This window comes from Cimex lectularius, unplaced genomic scaffold (assembly GCF_000648675.2).
Source record: "Cimex lectularius strain Harlan isolate CLEC.00 unplaced genomic scaffold, Clec_2.1 scaffold174, whole genome shotgun sequence".
NCBI lineage: Eukaryota > Metazoa > Arthropoda > Insecta > Hemiptera > Cimicidae > Cimex > Cimex lectularius.
Window position 1 is genome coordinate 1,325,077 of NW_019392881.1, and position 19,547 is coordinate 1,344,623.

General features: G+C 35.2%; 1 protein-coding gene across 3 annotated transcripts in view; it reads left to right on the forward strand.

Annotated features, from left to right (window-relative positions):
* Positions 1-19,547, forward strand: part of LOC106665101 — a 172,533-nt gene that overhangs the window by 51,974 nt on the left and 101,012 nt on the right. Inside the window, exon 1 of one of the 3 annotated variants that reach the window (XM_014391303.2) lies at positions 15,217-15,281. The exons of the other annotated variants lie outside the window; for them this stretch is intronic. Coding sequence (XP_014246789.1) covers positions 15,264-15,281 — 18 coding nt within the window. The 5' untranslated portion in view covers positions 15,217-15,263. Of the gene's footprint in view, positions 1-15,216; positions 15,282-19,547 lie in introns of those variants that run through there. 3 annotated transcript variants of the gene reach the window in all.

Below are 19,547 nucleotides of genomic sequence, written 5' to 3' on the forward strand. Positions count from 1 at the left end.
ACTATTATAATAATTACGTTATATTTTTTATTCACAAAAATCGATTCCATGTAGTTAAAAAAAATCAAATTCAATACTTAATTAAACATTTATTGGGACGTTTCGACAATACTCACCCCTAATTAGCATCTTTCAAAGAAATTTTTTTTTCATCACACATAGTTTCTGTTGAAAGATATATGACCATTTTGCATCGACAAGACTTCCTTCCAACAAAGATATTTTTTATGAAATCATTTTTTAAATAATTAATTTAAACAATAAATTATGATAATGATTACCTAAAGCTTTTAAATGTATTAAAAGATCATCTTACTTATTCTATTTTTAATATTTTTTTAACGGGTTTGGAAATAGCAGTGGTCATATCGAACCCCTATGAACCGGTGTTTTTGAACAAAGGACCTATTTTTAAGTGTGTTAAGTTCGAATAATTCGAATTAATTCAGAGCCGCTGAGATTCGTACCCAAAACGCTTCCCTTTTTCACTAATGTTTACATCAGCCCAAACATTTTTCTTCCATTCTTTTGCATTTAATTTAATCCAACGGTGATGAATTAGACAGAAGAAATGTCACTAGTAATTGTGAAACAACTCTAAAAATAACAAAATAGAATTTTTGAAAAAAGATATCCGAACTAATTAATCTATCTGATCTAGGTGTCATTTTGTACTTTTGAAAAAAAAAAGAAATTTTAATATATTATAATATAAGCATCTCACATTCGAAGAAAACAATTATGGTTTATAATGACGTTGAGCAAGTTGTTTTCGATAAAATTTAAGTTCCCCGAGAATAGAGTTACCATTTAAACTTTTTTTCTATTACAATTAATTAAGATTTTTAGTTGAGATAAAAAAGTCAATGGCACGAGAGTATCGAGGTCACGATAGCTCAAAAGGTAGAGCAGCGGCGTATCTAGCCGAAGATCGTGGGTTCGAATCCCGCTCGTGCCATTGACTTTTTATCTCAACTAAAAACCTTAATTAATTATAATATATTGGTCAAGCGGGCCACGAAATTAGTGAATTTTTTCTATTTTTATTTTATTTTACGGAAAATTTAGTGTCACAATATATCTTGAGATATAGAATTTTTTTTGTGCACATATTTTTCATTTTCTACTAATCTTCTCCTGCAAACGCTACTAAAAATCAAGTTTCAAGGAAAAATAGTAGATCTTTATGTAAGGTATTGGTTGAAATAAAAAATCCAGTATCACGAGCGGGATTCGAACTCACGACCTTCGGCTCAATACGCCGCTGCTCTAACCACTTGAGCTATCGTGATTTCGATCCACTCGGACACCAACTTCCCATCTCAACCTACTTTTCGAATTTTCCCTCACTTCGAAGTCACGATAGCTCGAGTGGTTAGTAGCGGCGTATTTAGCCGAATCCCGCTCGTGGCACCGACTCTTTTATTTCAACCAATACCTTACATAAAGATTAATTAATTGAAAGAAGTCATTTGGTCAATCGGACCCCTAGATATAATAGATTTAATAGTTAGTAGAGTTGAATTATGGTAAGATATAATTACTGTCATTTATAACCAATCTCCTCTCTTTTGGAGAAACAAGAGAGAGGAAAAACGTTAATCATAAAAAGAACGACAACGAAATCAAATATTTATTGCATACTTCTGTGAATTTTAAGGTCTGATTTTGAAGATGTTTGAAAAGTAAAATGTACCATGTTTTCAATACATTAAATTATTAATACATTTTCGCATATTTGCTTGGTAAATGTTTTCCTTGTAAAGCATGAACGAACAAGAGAAATAATTATAAAATTGTAAATTAAATAATCCAATCTTTCCGAAGGCACAATAATTGCGCTTCAAATTACTCTTACACATCAAATACAATCGAGATTAACCTCGCATTACCCACTCGAGAAATTCAATATAAAATGTTTTTTATGAAAGTCATATCTCTTGATCAGATTAACGCTTTTTAATTACGAGATTAATATTGTTTCTTTTTCTACTCGACAGGCATTAGCGTAAGGAGAGGTCGATTTAATTGCTTTGAAGTAGTTTATCTGTTTGTTATTCCTTTATCATTTCAGTGAGCCCATTAATTTTTTCTCAGTAATTAAGAAGACTGACAGAAAATCACATTTTATATTATACCATAGTATAATGTGTAATTTTTACTTCTATAATACTGGTAATAAAATTAAATTGTTGAATTGTCTCTGTGAAAAATCGATTTGAGAATTTTATAGGAAAACCCTTGTTAGGACACTAAATTTCTTCTATTTTATATATCCGTTTCGAATCGGAGTTAGACGCAATTGAATCACATGGCTATAAATTTACCATAGCGATTTTCTCAGAATCTCGGCCGAGGAAAAGCTTTTATCGGTCGTTTGTATTTTTTTTTTTTTCAAAAGCAAAACATTCTTCAGGGCACGCCGTCCGGAAGGAGTATTTCTTAACTATTTTCTCTTTCCTTCAGTAATGCCTAATCCGGGATTATCCCTGTAGCCCACGCCCTCCCGCACTCTCACCGTGTACACGGGAGTAATCCTTAATTTAACCCTCTTCCCTCGTCCGGAGGGATATCCTTTCTGCTAATCTCCTTCTCCCTCGGTACTTCGTTAGGGATAGATTATTTAAGTTTATAAGTGAAAGCAGCTGAAATTGATAAATGAAGTGAGAAAAAAGGAAATTAATTGTAAATCTCAAAATTCTAAAAATCTACCACCGTGTGTTAAACTTTACCGTTAATTTTTAATTTAATTATTGTAAATATCAAGACAATAACGTGATGTTTTATTTTTATCGTTTAAATTGTACAATTTTCATTTATATTATTTTTTAAAAGTTGGCACTAGAGAGTATCTGCTCGCCTTTCTCACCTAAAATTAAATTAATATCACGATTCTTTTTAACTTTAACAGGAGCAAAATAAAAAAGAAACAATGATAGACGTAAATGTAATAAAAAGTGCTGTTGCAATATCTTAATTTATTACGACTCATGGCCAGGCGGCAGGAACAGTTTAATTTGCCAATAGTAGTATGTGTTGCCACTTGGCGCAGACGGTCAAAGTCCAACTTTACCCCCTCCACCTTCCCTATTCATGGCGTCTGAGGAGGTGAATTGACCATGGGGTTTGACGAGTGTATTATCCAGCCGTATTTTTTACCTTTTGACGTCACTACCTCTTTACCCCCTCCACCCACCCTGTTCATGGAGTCTGACGAGGGTTGTTTCAACCCTTATTTTTTACCTTGTGACGTAACTTTTTTAAATTCACCACGGGGTTTGACGAGGGTTTTTTTTGCACCCTTATTTTTTTTACCTTGTGACGTCACTACCACTTTACTCCCTACACCTCCCCCAGCTCATGGAGTCTGACGAGGGTTGTTTCCACCCTTATTTTTACCTTGTGATTCAGTTTTAAATTCACCATGGGGTTTGACGAGGGTTGTTTCCACCATTATTTTTTACCTTGTGACGTAATTTTTTAAATTCACCATGGGATTTGACGAGGGTTGTTGTTGTTCAATGCATTCATGGGTGCAGATGTGTCAAAATTGCCTGCTCTTGTGACGTCACTACCACTTTACCCCCCTACACCTCCCCTGTTCATGGCGTCTGACGATGGAGTCTGACAAGGGTTGTTTTCATCCTTATTTTTACCCTAGTGACGTAACTTTTTTAATTCACCATGGTAACTGTTTTTAATTCACCATGGGGTTTGACGAGGGTAGTTTCCACCCTTATGTTATACCTTGTGACGTCACTACCACTTTACTCCCTACACCTTCCCCTGCTCATGGAGTCTGACCAGGGTTGTTTTCACTTGAAATTCTTTCTCGACTTTAAATTTGCTGTTTAGCAAAAAGTTATGATATCAGGTTAGAGAGGGTTATTTATTTTTATTACCTTAGCATTATATGTATGTAGGTAATAAGCAATAAAAAACACGTTTTCAATTACACATTTCTATTGAACCATTGAGAATAAAACAAAAATAACATTTATCATACAAAATCTATATCACATCTTCTATTTTCGAAACCTTTGTATATTATATTAATGTACCCTTCGAACATTGGTAGTAGAATGACGAGTGGGAAATACGGCGTAAATAGGGATTAAACACCTCTACGCCCTCAACACTAAGACATGTTCTTCCACATCGCTGACGTCACGGACATGCTTAAGCGTGTTTTATATAATGTTTTGCATGTACGCGCATGCGCGGTCCTCTCGGTGAACCTGCTTGTGAGCATGCCCGTGCAAGTCTCTTGTACTACTACGTATGTTATCGCCTGCATGTTCAAACAGGTCGTAGCAGAGAGTTATGGGGTGGAGCCTTTTCCACCTTATATCAGTTCAGATTTGTTCTTTATCTAATTATAACTTGTTTTTAAATATGATTAGGATATATAATTTTTATTCCATTTTGATACGAGAGATATTTTTGTAATTTGCTTATCATTCTATGTCTATAGGCACTTAGAAATAAATAAAACATATTTAAATTATCAAATAACACATTTGTATTTAATCAATTACAACATAACAAAATTAACATTTATCTAACAAAATCTATATTATATCTTCTGTTTTCCATCCCTTTGTATATTATATTAATCTTCTTNGTCAGACTCCATGAACAGGGTGGGTGGAGGGGGTAAAGAGGTAGTGACGTCAAAAGGTAAAAAATACGGCTGGAAAAAACACTCGTCAAACCCCATGGTCAATTCACCTCCTCAGACGCCATGAATAGGGAAGGTGGAGGGGGTAAAGTTGGACTTTGACCGTCTGCGCCAAGTGGCAACACATACTACTGCCAATTTCTCTCATAAAACTACGGAAGAAGTAATTAATTAATGATTCAACAAAAACTATATTAAATTTGACCGTTTTATCAACTTTTCACGATATCCTATTGTTTAAATAACTTATTAAATCAGTTAAAGAGGTCAACTCTCATCTTATATATAATATAGGTTAAATGTAGGTGTAATACGATTAAAAATAGGTTTAATGATATAATATGTTAATCATTTAGTGCATCACGTGGCCAGAACACAAGCCCCTTAATCTGTTTTAATTTTCTCATGAAAATACGAATAAAGTAATTAATTAGTTATTCAACAGAACCGTTTTTCGTCTAATTTGCCTGCAGTCGCCCATCATCTTAAAAAAAATAAATGTGAATAATTGGTTTTAATTATATTAAGATCAAATTTATAAAACGTAGGTACTTCGTAAATATTAAATAAATAAGAAACACAAAGGAGAAAATTCGGCATTTGTACTGAAGGAGCAAATGGGATTAAAAGAAGACAAGATACGCAGGGTTGGTGTGTGGAATTTCTAAACATAAGCATAAAATAGCTGATTGGAATTTAGACAATCATGCCGGAATGTTAGCCATACTTAATGCGTTGAAATTGACCGAAAAGATCTGCTCACTAAATAAACAACTACAGCTTTCGTCTATAAAAGAGCTTCATCGCAAAAGTTCTGGTGGGGTTAGGCAGAGATAATAGGTATAGGAATAAAAGAGACGGTCACAAGACCTTCTGCACCTCGACCTGAGTTAATAGTACTCCATTATGTTTTGCTTCAGGTTTTTAATCAATCTCCATAGTCATGCCAGATTTTCCTATTTTAGTTGCAAGAATGTACATCTTCAAACAACTTCACAAAAACGTAGACTGTGTTCAGCGGTCTCCTCTTCTTCTTGGCTGTATCTACATAGTGTTTCTTCTGTACTCCTATCCTGTGGAAGTGCCTTTTTTATGCAGCAGGGCCCTGTCAAGAATCCAATGGGTAGTGAATCGGTTGTTCCTACTCGAGTAGAGCTTTGCACGTAGGTGTAGGCTGAGCTCGATAGGAGGCTTTACCGTAGGCGGTCTAGGGGGTGGTTAGAAATTCCACTTTAAACGAAACTGCGGCCGGAGCGGATACGGAAGTTTGGACGCTAGAGGAGCCCCAGTACTCTCGGAGATAGAGTGACCTTCTCTATCTAGGGAGCGCGCGGGAGACCGGGCTGATGTATTTCGGCTTAGGTAGCCCTTTGCGCGCGGCATACGGTCTGATGCTCAATGGAGGCCCGGCCACTTGGAATGGAATAGCGGGGAGCGAGGTTGTCTTGGCCCTTCGGGGCTGAGCTGCCTCTACACCAATGCTGCGGCAGTAACACCATTCTGTCGTATGTGGCGGTACGTCAGCTCTCATCTTCAGAATCAAAACGATAAGGCCGAATAGGCTAGGTGTGGACGTTAAAGATTCTCATTGTCCTCTTTAGGACGACCGAGTATCCGGGCAAGGCTGTCACGAATTCAACCAGAATGTTGGTTCTGTTGATGTTACCTTCTAGTAATTCCTTTGTAAGCCTTGCGGAGGCCCTTCTATAAATCTCTTCGCGTCCTGTGTGGCTCCACCAGGTGCCATTAAGGATCCATTTTTGGATTAATCCTTTTTTGCAGCAAAGTGTAAGGCCATAGGAGTGTTTGGGGCCTTGAGAATCCATTTTAGCTTCTTTTGTGGCTACCAAGTCCACTTTTTGATTGCTTCTATGTCCCGAATGCCCAGGGTCAGATCATTGGTTTCACTTCCAGTGACTCCATAAAACATTAAGTGGCGCCTGACTGTCAGAGAAAATAGCTATCATCAAGAATGTGTTCCTACTATTTTTATTTCTCTGCCCCAGTGTTCAATTGCAATGATAATAGGAAGTGAAAGAGCTGACAAATTGGTTAAAAAACAGCTAGGAACAACAGGAAAATGAAATGTAGTCAAATCACAATAAACCATAATGACGCCATGGAGGAAAGTAGATCGAATGGGAACTTAGAACTAATGGCTCAAACTACCAATTTCTCCTACTGTTGTTTCGTCGTTATCGACAGAATTTCAGAATTTGGATCATAAATTGACCCAAGAGTGTCACGTAAGGGCACTTGCTACATGAGTAATTTATAAATGGAACAAACCTGGAAGGATGTGTTATTTTTCTCTTCAAAATTCGAGACTTAAGCACTCCTTAGTATCGATTGTACACTTTCGAACTATAGAATATGACCTCAAGCTAATTGTAAGATCGATCTGAAAACCCAAACCCATTGATTTTTAAAAGTTTATTGACTCGGGGTTTATAATTTTGTGGAGTTTTTCCTACCGGAGATTCAAATAAATTATGACTCGACTTATAATTTATATTCAGCTATATATTGTTGAATTTTCAGAAATTACATCTTCTCCTCAGAACTAGATATGTATCTAGTTCTGAGGAGAAGATGTAATTTCTGAAAACTGCATGCAACTTTGGTTTTAAATTAAAATTTAATTTTGTTTTGAAAAACTTATGCCTCAGTAAGAAAATTTAATTTATAGAATAAAAACTATTATTTTCAAGTTTATAAACAGAAATGAATAACTTTCAGCAATTTTTGACCTAATTTTGATAAAATTACAGTCTTTTTTAAGAATCATTTTTATTACGGTATGGTTCATCATTTTTGTTACGTGTTTTCTTTCTAGGTAAAATGACAAGTTATTTTCTTAAATTTCTTTATATAACATCCTATATATATATANTTTCGATCCATCGTCTCGATGCTACGAGCTACGAAACAAGAGGCCCTTTTCAGGGCCACGAAACTCCCAGTCACTAAATATATTGTTGTTGTTGTTATTATTATTATAAATTTCCAAAGTTAAAAAATTCAAAATTCAAGTAGCTAATAAAACGTAAATGTAAACACTATATGTGACAATTCTAAAATTGTAACCTATAAAACAAAAACAGGCAACGATATTGATAATTCGCCTTTTTTACGTTTACAAGTCTTTTTTATATTGATTTATATTAATATATTGCATTATATGCAGAAACAAAATTAAAAAATAAATATCATACTATTTTAACCAGGAATAAAAGGTGTATTCGAAAACAGCACAGTATGCCGAACGTTGCACATTTGAATATTCTTAAAATATTTCAATTAATTACTCTTTTTATGTATGGTCTTGGTTGAGATGAAAAAGTTAGCGGCTCCAACGGGTTTCGAACCCACGACGTACGGTTCAAATTCTGCTCGTGCCACTAACTTTTTCATCTCAACCAACACTTTACATAAAAAGAATGATTAATTGAAATAATTAAAATTATCAATTAGATCACTAAACATAAATGGATTAATTCTTAAAATACTTTATAAAAAAATTAATAAAACAATTATTTTTTATTTTCTACATTGTGAAATCAGTGTTCTAACGTATGGTCCATCTAATGAATAATGTTAAACGCGATGTTATTATTCTCCAGAAGATTCAGTAGTCCTGGCTTTTAAATGGGTAATAATTTTTTGAAGTGGTGCTCTACCATCCAAAGGTATTAATCTTCAGGCTGGCGCGTCGTAGATTCATTTTACGAGCTAGGAAGCGTGAAACGGTTCCGTGTGGAAATTCGTTTACAAACACCATAATTTTACGAACCGAACTCTTCAACAGGATTAACCCTAATCCTACTGCCCGCCGACCTTAAACCGCAGAAAGGTAGTAAAAACTTCAAGTTTATCCGGTGTGGACTAAAACTAAGATAGGCCTTGTCAGGACAAGAGTTAAAATCGGTTGTCCCGACTAAGCTAAGCCTACTTGTTGACGGATCGAAACCGCTGAATAAGGAGAAATGTGTATACAAGCGGAAGAAGTGAAACTTTTGTTTTGATTTGAAACTTGAGTTTGTCAAAAAATTTCAGAGTTGATGTTGAAAAAAAAAATCTCTCAACGAGAACCAAATCGGATCTTCTCCGTTCTACATTCGCATTCAATGAAAACCCTCTGCCCCAGTTAACCCTGGGTCGCAGGTCTTTATTATTCATTTGGTCGACATGTCACGCTTCTTAGAAGTGGTTCTATCGAATTAGCACAATTATTACCTTCGGAGACGGTCTCTACCCGGAATAAGGAGAGGAAGGACAATTAACCCGGGTTATCCCTAAGCCATATGCGTACACACGGGCCACCTGGCCTCTGAATCATCCAAACAACGTTTCCTACGTCTCGTCCCCTTCTCGATACTTCCGACGTTAAGAATGAGAAAGTCCTGAGCCAGTGGAGTGGAAAATCGTTTCTTGCGTACTTATTACAAATTCAAAGCTTCTAAAAGCTTCTGGTTCTGCCCACTATGCTGTATTATTTCGGTAAACATCCAATTACAAATTAAATAAACAATGCAAATATGCAATTTTTTATCCTTAAGCAAACCACGTAAGATCATTTAAAAGATTTAGCCTACCTATACTTTTTGTCTTTTGATGCTTTTGAATATTTTAGAATGTTATTCTTTTTATGTAAGGTCTTGATCGAAATAAAAAAGTCAGTGATTATTAAATCCATTATATTTAGTGGTCTATTGACCAAATTACTTATTTCAATTAATTAATATTTTTATGTAAGGTTTTGGTCGAAATGAAAAAAGCTAGTGTCACGAGCGGGATTCGAACCCACGACCTTCCGCTAAATACGCCGCTGCTCTATCATCTGAGTATCACCAACTCTCCATCTCAACCTTCAACCGTTCGAATTTTCCTTTTTTTTCCATTTTCAAATGTCGTGTAATCAGGATAGATTCTCAGCGACTTATGAAGGGGCCACGGGAGCTGTTTAGTTAAGTGATACTTCTTTACTTATTAGATATTAATCCATTTACGTTTTAGTGGTCAAATGACCAATTTACTTCTTGCAATTAATTATTCTTTTTATGTAAGGCCTTGATCGAGATATATCCCGTTCGTGATATTGACTTTTTTATTTCGACCAAATCCTTACATAAAAATAATAATTAACTGAAAGAAATAACTTGGTCAATTGATCACTAAAACGTAAATAGATTTTAGAATGCTTTAACACTATAACTTTGGGACAAAGATTATAAGGCCATTTCATCTGGTAATATGCCTATAGAAGTTTCATCTGAAAAATTATATATTCCTTTCTTCCAAGTAGTTGTTTGATAAATCTCTTTTGTTTCGTTTTATAGTTGAACCGATAAACATTTTATATCTTTCCTGGAATCGTCTACCTTTCTTGGTCGAGTTTGGTTGTTTGGTGAAATTGTCATCTTGCTAAGTCTGTTTGGTTATATTAGTGGGTATCTAAAGAAATTATGAATCCAAGCGTTTTTATTTATTAAGTGCAAAGACTTTAGTAACAGACAATTTATAAGAAAATTTACTGTAGTAGAAAAATTTTATTTTAAGAATATTTACATTTTATTATTGAAAAAATAGGGGTATTCACGATCTTTGTGTTAACCCTGTTATCTCTGTTAGGTCGTTTTACATCGAGAAAAATGATGTAGAATCGGCTAGTTATCATTGCCCGATCTAACAGGCCAGGGCCAATGTTAGATGTTAGGTCGAAAATGTAGTCACATTGCTATCCGTTAGGGCGTAGGTAACCAACATGGCAGCCATGAATGTAGCAGCTGTTTTTTGTTTACACGTATGTGTATTTTTATATTTCTGATCTGTCTTTATACTCTCATCCATAATAGATACATCCCATATCTTATCAAGATGTAGGCTGTTAGACGTTAGGATACAGGTTAGGTATGTCGGCACGAATTGAAACTTGTCATTTGTTAGTACTTTTCGAGTGCAGAGATAGCATTTTGAATGAAAGTGTTGATTAATTTTTCCTTTTTATTAACTTCTAGCATCTTACAATTTAACACGAAAGAAAACCAAAATGGCTGTTATAGCTTTATTTTTGGTTCTACCAATCGCCACGCGCAGCATTGCGGAAAAATTAACGTTTACCATGCTAAGAAAATAATTTTATGGACAAATTTATGTGGTCTGTATAACAAAGACTTTAACTTGCCTCTTTAACAAAGGCCAAAAGTGAAAAAAATTCAGCTCTACTAGCCTAAAAAGTAGACCCTTGTAGCTTAGTAATTTATGGTCTTTTCTCGAAAAGAACCATCACTGAAGATGGGGAAATGCGGATGAGAGTCTGTGAAACCAAAACGATTAAGAGAGGTGACCAAAATCAACAGAAATGATCCTTGCATGAAGAAGAAATCTCACAAGGAAGTTTAGGAACAAATGTATGTACCATAACAGAGATATAACCTTCTTCTGTATCTATAATACTTATAAATGTGTGGTATTTACTGACGGTTAGATTTTTTCTTACGAGGGTTCGCAACAGCAGAGGTCATATCAACCCTCAGGGTGCCGGTGTTTTTGAAAAAAAGCCCATTTGTTAGTATGTCAGGTTCGAATGCAGGGCCCTGGATTCGAACCCGGGACCTTTACCTTACAGTGATGAGCGTCGTGTCAACGCCTAAACCGTTGCGGCCACCGACGCCCCTTATGTGACCGTTAGTTAATGATTATTTGGAGATTCTGAGATGCGGTCTGGTAGAAAAACATTTTCTTTATCGTGCCAACGTTTCGATCTTTAATGAGATCATCTTCAGGGTTCAAAGTGTTTGTCTTCTGTTTATGTGTGTCATTGTTGTTCAACATTCTCAACACGAAACACAACTATGTCACATCTACATAAAAACACACTTTGAGCCCTGAAGATGATCTCATTAACGATCGAAACGTTGGCACGATAAAGAAAATGTTTTTCTAAACTTACAGCACACCAGGCCACATCTGACTATCTCTAAATAATAAATATTTATAAACTTGTAGCTTGATAATTTTTGGTCGTTTCTCGAAACAACCCACCATTTGAAACAGTCTGGCAGACCAAAGCAAGAAAGAGAGATGACCAAAATAATAAAGAAGAAATCTCACAATGAAGTTTAGCGACAAATTTATGTTCTGGAGCATCCCAAATTTTCCAGTTTTAGTTTCAATGTTGACTATGACAAAGATTTAAAACCTTCTTCTGCATGCGTAACACGTATAACCTTGTTGCTTGATAATTTTTGGTCGTTTCTCGAAACAACTCACCTGCTGAAGCGAGTCTGACATACCTAAACAATGAAGATAGATAAGCCAGGATGATCTGAATCGCCCAATATAAAGACACACTGCAGATTGCAGGAACAATTTCACAATTTAGAAATTTGCTTTCTGCCGAACAGTTAACTTCTTAAGCAGTTATTCAAGATCAAATCTTTGTAATTATCAAAATTATAGGTTTGTTCCTAAAATTCTAGATCAACCGTTATATAGATCAAAATGATAAGCAATGTGTAAAACATATTTTACTAGTACGCCTACCCTAAGGAACAGAGCGAGGTCAAAATAACTAAGTTGATCCCGCTCAGGCAGTTTTGTCCCTTTTCGCCTGATAACCGGACCTGTCTCTATATCCGCAGTTGACTTCGGCCGATCCTCTCAGTCACGCTTTTCAAGGATGTGCAAGTGTCAGAGAGCAAGGGCATCGGCTGAGAAGGGTTGGAAACAGTGTCCTTAGCACATTAGGCAGGTAGGGCCACTACCTGCTCAATATTGGATTAGGGGGCGTGGAGGGACCAGGGGCCTTTTTCCCTCATGTGCCATACCTGGAATTTCACGCTCAATAAAGTTAGCCGTCATTTGCTCTAAAGTTATAATGCTAGAACTTTTGATAATGCGTGGATTCATACTAAGATTTGTTTTTTCTGTGGATTTGGTTACTTTAAAAAAAATCGCACATATCTATATTTTATGAACCAAATGAGGCAGATGGAGATTTTTTTTTAAATTAGTTTCTATGACAGACTAGTTGCCAATCATGTGCAGGTACCAACCGGAAACTTAACTTGCCAAAAATGAGCTTAGCAGAATTGATACATATCAACTTATTTTGAACTCCATTGTTGGTATGAATCTTTGATCTGTCACATGGAATATGTCGGAATATTTGTACGTACCTGAATTACTTGATAAAAGTTTAAATTAATAATAATTTTAACACAACTTTACATATTAGAAATGTTATGCACAATGATTATAATGATTACTTATCGCCTGAAAGCTACATGATAAATTTCATCCTTGAACGAACGTTTCCAATGTTTCCAAGTTTGACCAATGTGTTGTGGCAGTTCTCGCACAATTAATTTATTTAAGAGTAATATAATTTGATTGCTGTAAAACAAACGAAGCAGAACAAGAAATCGTAACTCTGTCTATAGAGCACTGGGGTATAAGGCAGTAGAGTTCTTACACCTTCAGATACATTCACTGTTGATTTCCATCTCTCCAAGGCAAAAATTTAGAAGCACTACCTCAATCCTTACGTCTAAGAACCAACGAAAGTCAAAAAGTTGCCTTTACGTCGATTTTGTTTGGTTTTAATGTCCAGAGATTTTCATATGGGTATTAAGATTGAGATTAAAAAAACACTATTTAAACAAGTTTTTCTGAGAAAGACTTTGTCAATAAAACTGTGGGAAGATCCGGCCATCTTTCAATGCTATCTAGGTAGAAAGAGAAGACGCATCCAGCATTTTCTTCATTCTTGTGTCTCAAACCTCTTAGAGTCGTTTATTGGCAGTGTACAAAGCTTTGCTGGTCAAAAAGATAAAAGTGATGATATGATATCGAAAAAGCTCTTATTTCTACACTGAAAGATTTTCCTCCGTTTTCAGAATTTTACAGGTTCAATGGTGAGATTGATTGTGTGTTCTATAAAACGAAGAAGATCCAGAGGTTAAGTTTTATAATAGATTTCTCTCACCAATTATCGACTAATCAAATAGACGCTTTGGAATTTGCACGTCTCTTCTGTTGCTCCACCAAAATGATTTATTTTTGTAGTAATGTATTTGAAAATTTCTTCAGTTAAATATTTTTAAGGAAAACATATACACAATCGAAATCTCTAAGCAAAGAATTACCTCAGATATAAGATTGAGGAGGACACGTGATAAAAATTCTTTTTTGTTTAAAAAAACTGTTAGTAGTTGCCAATTTGTTTGAAAAGAGAGGGTTACACCAGTTACAAGCTTTGCCAATAGTTTTTACATTCAAAATGGAACCAAAAAGTACTAATTAACTATGGTCCGAATCTCAATAGTTTCGGAGTCACTTTTACTGATTTTGTAAGATTTCATGACCTTGCTTCAAATAAACAATGATAACTCCAAAACTAAAAGGTTTTGTATGTGGACATGTACCATTGAAAAGTTCATTAAATTTCCAATAGGTTGTAGTTAATAGTAAACTTGTAAACCTTGTTGAAATAAGTGTTTTAGTAACGAGAACTTTGAAATGTTTTTTTCAAAGTTGAAAAACCTACTATGGTGATTCTAAACTACTATTTTCATATCCTTTTTCATCCTTTTTAGTGGTGCAATTGCTTTTTTAATTACGTTTTTCAAAGATGAAGAAATAGATCAAGGAAAACAAAAACCCTTGGTTGAAGGATTGAAGGTGGAAAGATTAATAATAATAAAAAATAAAACATTTAAGGAAATTTTGAATGACTTTCCAATCCTAAGTTTTTCAACTTAGAAATTTTTTTTTTTTCAAAGTTCTCGCTACTAAAACGCGTATGTCACGAAGGTTTACATGTTTAGTATTGATCACATCTTATTTAACGTAGTTTTCAATGGTATCAACGGATTTGTCCAAAATCTTTTAGTTTTGAATTATCATTGTTTATTTGAAGCAATGTCGTGAAATTTAAAAAAATCAGAAAAAATTGAATAATTCCGAAAATGTTCAGATTCGGACCATAGTTAATTAGGACTTTTTGGTTCCCTTTTGAATGTAGAATCTACTGGCAACGTTTGTAACACGAGTATCCGAACACCCTGTATAGGACCTGATGATGACCTTGAAGCTCGGGTCGAAAGCTGGGCAAAGTTGGCATTTTGTTTTTATTCTACCCCTTGACCAGAATTGTCTATGAAAAACGGTTAATACCAATTGAATATGTCAAGACGAAAAAGTTGTAATAATATCCTATATCGTGGAATTAAAGGATCCGTCCATCGTCCTCTTTGAAATAACGAAGATGGATTTGCAATCTTGGCATACTGCATCCTCCTATTTCAATTTGCCGTCCGATACCGACGAAAACAGATACGACCCGAGTCAGTTGTGGGTGTAGCCGGTTATCTTCCGATTGGTTTTTATCTGTGAATTTCCGCAGATAAGCCCACCCCCTTTTCTCTCGCTCAGGCCGTAGCACTCTCTCCCTCACTCTTCCACCCTCCCTCCCTCCGGTCCTCCTCCCACCCCATTTAGCCTCCCCTGGGTAATCTCGTTATCCCCTTAGTTGTCGGCCTGCCGGGCAAAGCTATGCTACCGTTCCGCTCTTCCAGCCATGGATTTACGCGATCAGGTATTTCACTCTGATTTCATTACAATTACTCGGAAACATTTATTTATACCGAGAACAAATATTTCCGTAGGGAATAACGAGACATTGTTAGTGAGATAAGATAAATACGATAGCTTTCAAACCACCATCTATTTGCTTTGATTGAATAACGCTTTAACCCTTTTCTCTGTAATGAAATTATAAGATTCCAAACCACTATTTATCGTACAACGAATTGTAAGATTACAAGTTTAATGCTCAAACGCCTCCGGTTGTCATTAGGACTTTCTACAGGCTTTGTCAGTTTACATGGCCGCAATAAAGCAGTAAATCTATCCATGTGTACTAAGAAACGTGCAATTTTTGTCTTCATGGCCTGTTATTTATTTTGACCTGGCTAGACCTTACGATTACAAAAAACAAAATAATAAAATCATAACTGGTTCCAATAATACGACGTACTTTTCACTCTAGAACTGACAATACATTATATCCAATTTCGGAAACTATAGTTTTTAGTCAGGTTTTAGGCAACTATCTGGATTTCGAGTAATCAATTTAGGGATGGTTAGGGAACCATCCCTAAAAAAAATATAAACAAGTCTCCACGTGAAATGTAAAGGCCAGTAAATCCACCGCCAAAGCGAAATTCCAATGATCAGCTGTTTTTCCCTCATGCCGCTCAATTTTGAACGTTCAAAAAACGCGGTTTGTATATACTGTAAGAAAAAAAATTCCAAATTTAGGATAAATTGCTATTTTTTTAATCTATGTTCTTCATTGAAATAATTAATATTGTCAATTATGACCACTGAACATTTATGGATAAATATTAATTTTATAATTCGTTGGATTCGTCAGGAGCGGTCAAGAATGAGGTAGTTTAGAAAAACACCTTTTTCTTTTTTTTCACGGACGTTTCGACCTTTATTCGGGGCATCTTCAGGGCCATGCTTTGTCTACATTTTAGTAAGAATATCCTTTGATTTGTAGCGGAACAAGAACAGCAGGAAACCAGAATAAACTATCAGCTGCTACAGAACAACGGATTTTCTTACTAAAATGTAAACAAAGCATGGCCCTGAAGATGCCCCGAATAATGGTCGAAACGTCAGCAAAAAAATAAACAAAGGTGTTTTTCTAAACTACCTCATTCTTCACGAATTCAAGAAATTATGAAACAACGGTAACTAAGAAACACATTAATTGGAATAATTAATATCGTCAAATATGACAACCAAACAAATATGGATTAATTTTGTATGTTGAATATTATTGAAGGGAGCGTCGGCGGCCGCAATGGTTTAGGCGTTGACACGGCGCTCATCACTGTAAGGTAAAGGTCCCGGGTTCCAATCCAGCGGCCCTGTATTCGAACCCGACATACTTGCACATAGGCTTTTATTAAAAAAACCGACATCAGTAGGGTTAATATGACCTCTGCTGTTGTGAACCCTAGTAAAAAAATATTTATGTACTAATTTAAAATTGGGGGTAAACCAAAACCTTATATTATATTATTTATGCATTTATCTACATGTTGAATTTTAGATTTTTTTATTTAAATTTTTTCAAACCAATCTAATTCCCCCATTTTTAAAACGCTGTTGTTTTTAAATTTAAATTTAAATTGAGTTGTTTTTGGTCCTTAAATTCAGAAAATTTGTTAAATTTAGGCAAGTGTTCATTAACTCTCGTTCTCATTTCTCTGCCCTTTAATATTGCAGCATTATGCTCTACTTCAAATTTTAAATGTATTTATATTTTTATAGGTAAGCTATTATAAAAATATGTTGCATTTATGTTGTTATTGTTTAGTGACTACACACACCACGATATGCAGACGATTCTAAATGTTTATCCAACGAGAATATTTTTATACCCTGGAGATTTTATTCATATTATTTTAAATGTGGCAATAATTTATTTTCTGCTATGGACAATATTAAAATTAATCTTATGATTCTTCCTTCTTGAAGGTGGGATAATAGGTCATCTCAAAAAACCACAACCAGTTTTTATCCACAACGTTTCGGATTTATTTTAATTCTTCCTCAGGTGAGTTAACGCAATGGTTAAAAAACAAAATGACAACCACCATGTGAGTCAGGTTCAAAATATTAAAACGTTTGTTTGTAGTCTCAATAAATACCACACTGGCTCTTTTTTAAAATAAATTGTTATAAAATATTAATGACTGACGACCACTTTTTTAACCATTGCGTTAACTCACCTGAGGAAGGATTAAAATAAATCCGAAACGTTGTGGATAAAAACTGGTTGTGGTTCAAGAAGGAAGAATCATAAGATTAACTGTTTAGGTCAAAAATTAAAATTAATCAAAATGCATAAAACAGGCTTTTTAGAGAAAATGTTTCGAAAGTGACAAACACAAAAACAGACACAAAATTTTCAATTTATCATGCTGCAATTATAAATTGTTCAAAATTGGCTAGAATGTTGATCTAATTTAGTCATTTTTGTGCATAAATTTTTTTAATTTTTCAAATTTTTGATTGACATAATGGACATGATCGCAATAAAATCATCGAACTGTTGTTCGAATTGAACTAAACGGTGTTAATTAATAAACAAGTTAGTTATAATTTTTATTTAAGTTGGTCTAGGTATGGATATTCAGCCTGAATGAGTGACCGTGTACGGTCCGTCCAATCTCGCTTGTATCTTGCTGTCCGACGCTTTGGCCCTACCATCCCTAGGGGAAACAAAGATGATCAACAAGATTAAACAGGCCCGGGAAGTTCACTAATAAGGGTCGTTCTTTACACATTTTATGTACTATTTTCATACTTTATCCTGATTCTGTAACACGTGACCATTTCTTAATAGTTTCACACGTTATCATTGACTTTATAGCACCTGACCATAATTTTATATTAACTATATCCTTATTCTTCTTCTGTTAATAAGATTAGTTTCGCCTCGCTGGTCGAGGCAGTTGAAAAATTAACAAATGCTTCTGTCAATCAAATTTATCGTCCGTTGGTTGAAACGGTCGATTGAAAAAATCACCAGCAGTGTGACTGTGTTTGGTGATCAGGAAGTGTAGAGAAGTTACGGCTAGTTACCTTCCCTCAACGGCTCACAGCACTTCTTCCACGACGGCTTTTTGGGTGCAGGAAAGCGCCCCGCGTCAATCCAAAACTCGGCGACCGGATCATGATGACCCAAAGTGACAGACTTCCCATGGAAGGAAGTGTACTTCTCAAATGAGACAATCGGAACGAGACCTGGACAAAACAGACATGTACTCATTTATTAAACTGGCCTGCTTTTTCCTCCAAAGTTGCAGATATGAAGGTGTTCGACTGGAAGCTATACGAGCGAAGTTCTATGATGTCTATTAATTGGTTTTACGACGTCTGACTCATCCGAGACACAACGAGAGACATAAACTCGTAATCGTTGAATTATCAGAACCTTGCAAAACAATTACAATCGTTTCCTTCACATGTAATGAATGGTTCTTCACTCAATATTCAATTGAGAACATCACAATCAAATGTTTGGCTCCATGATCAACAATCTTCGATATAAAATTTATATTTAATTCAGCTATTTACCAACACATTTCCTTGACGTACCTGAATATATTATATATTCAACAAGAAATGTTGGTCTTCTCTTTTTCGACGCTAAATTTTAATTTGTTTTGGTTTTTTTTAACAACAATAGAAACTCAAATTTGTTTATTTGACACGTGCTTAACTTGATTTTCACAAGTCCATAACCGTCAAGATATTTTTATTTTAAAAGCTGTTGAGAATGCAAGGCATCAACTCGAATTTTTAGCACAATTCGCTTAGCCTTAATTCTATTAAGCATCGTTGGATACAGGCAAAAGCTCGCTAGAAAGCTTCAGTATGACGTTGAAACCCTTTTTGCATAAAACTTTTGTAATATCAATTTACTTAACTCACTTTTCATCGCAACCAGAGGTATAGTTTTAGCTCATTTGGATCTCCCGATGATATAAAAATCACCCTCACGACTGAGACCTGATAAGAAATAAAATGGATTAACCCTACATATTTGTGGAAACTATCTAGGTTCTATCTTTTAGGGTAGTAATTTTCTACATAACTCCACTAATTTGGTGGTCCGCTTGAGCAATTAATATGTTACAATTAATTAAGGTTTTTAGTTGAGATAAAAAAGTCAAGGGCACGAGCGGGATTCGAACCCACGATCTTCGGCTAGATACGCCGCTGCTCTACCACTTGAGCTATCTTGGCCTCGATCCACTCGGACACTAACTTCCCGTTT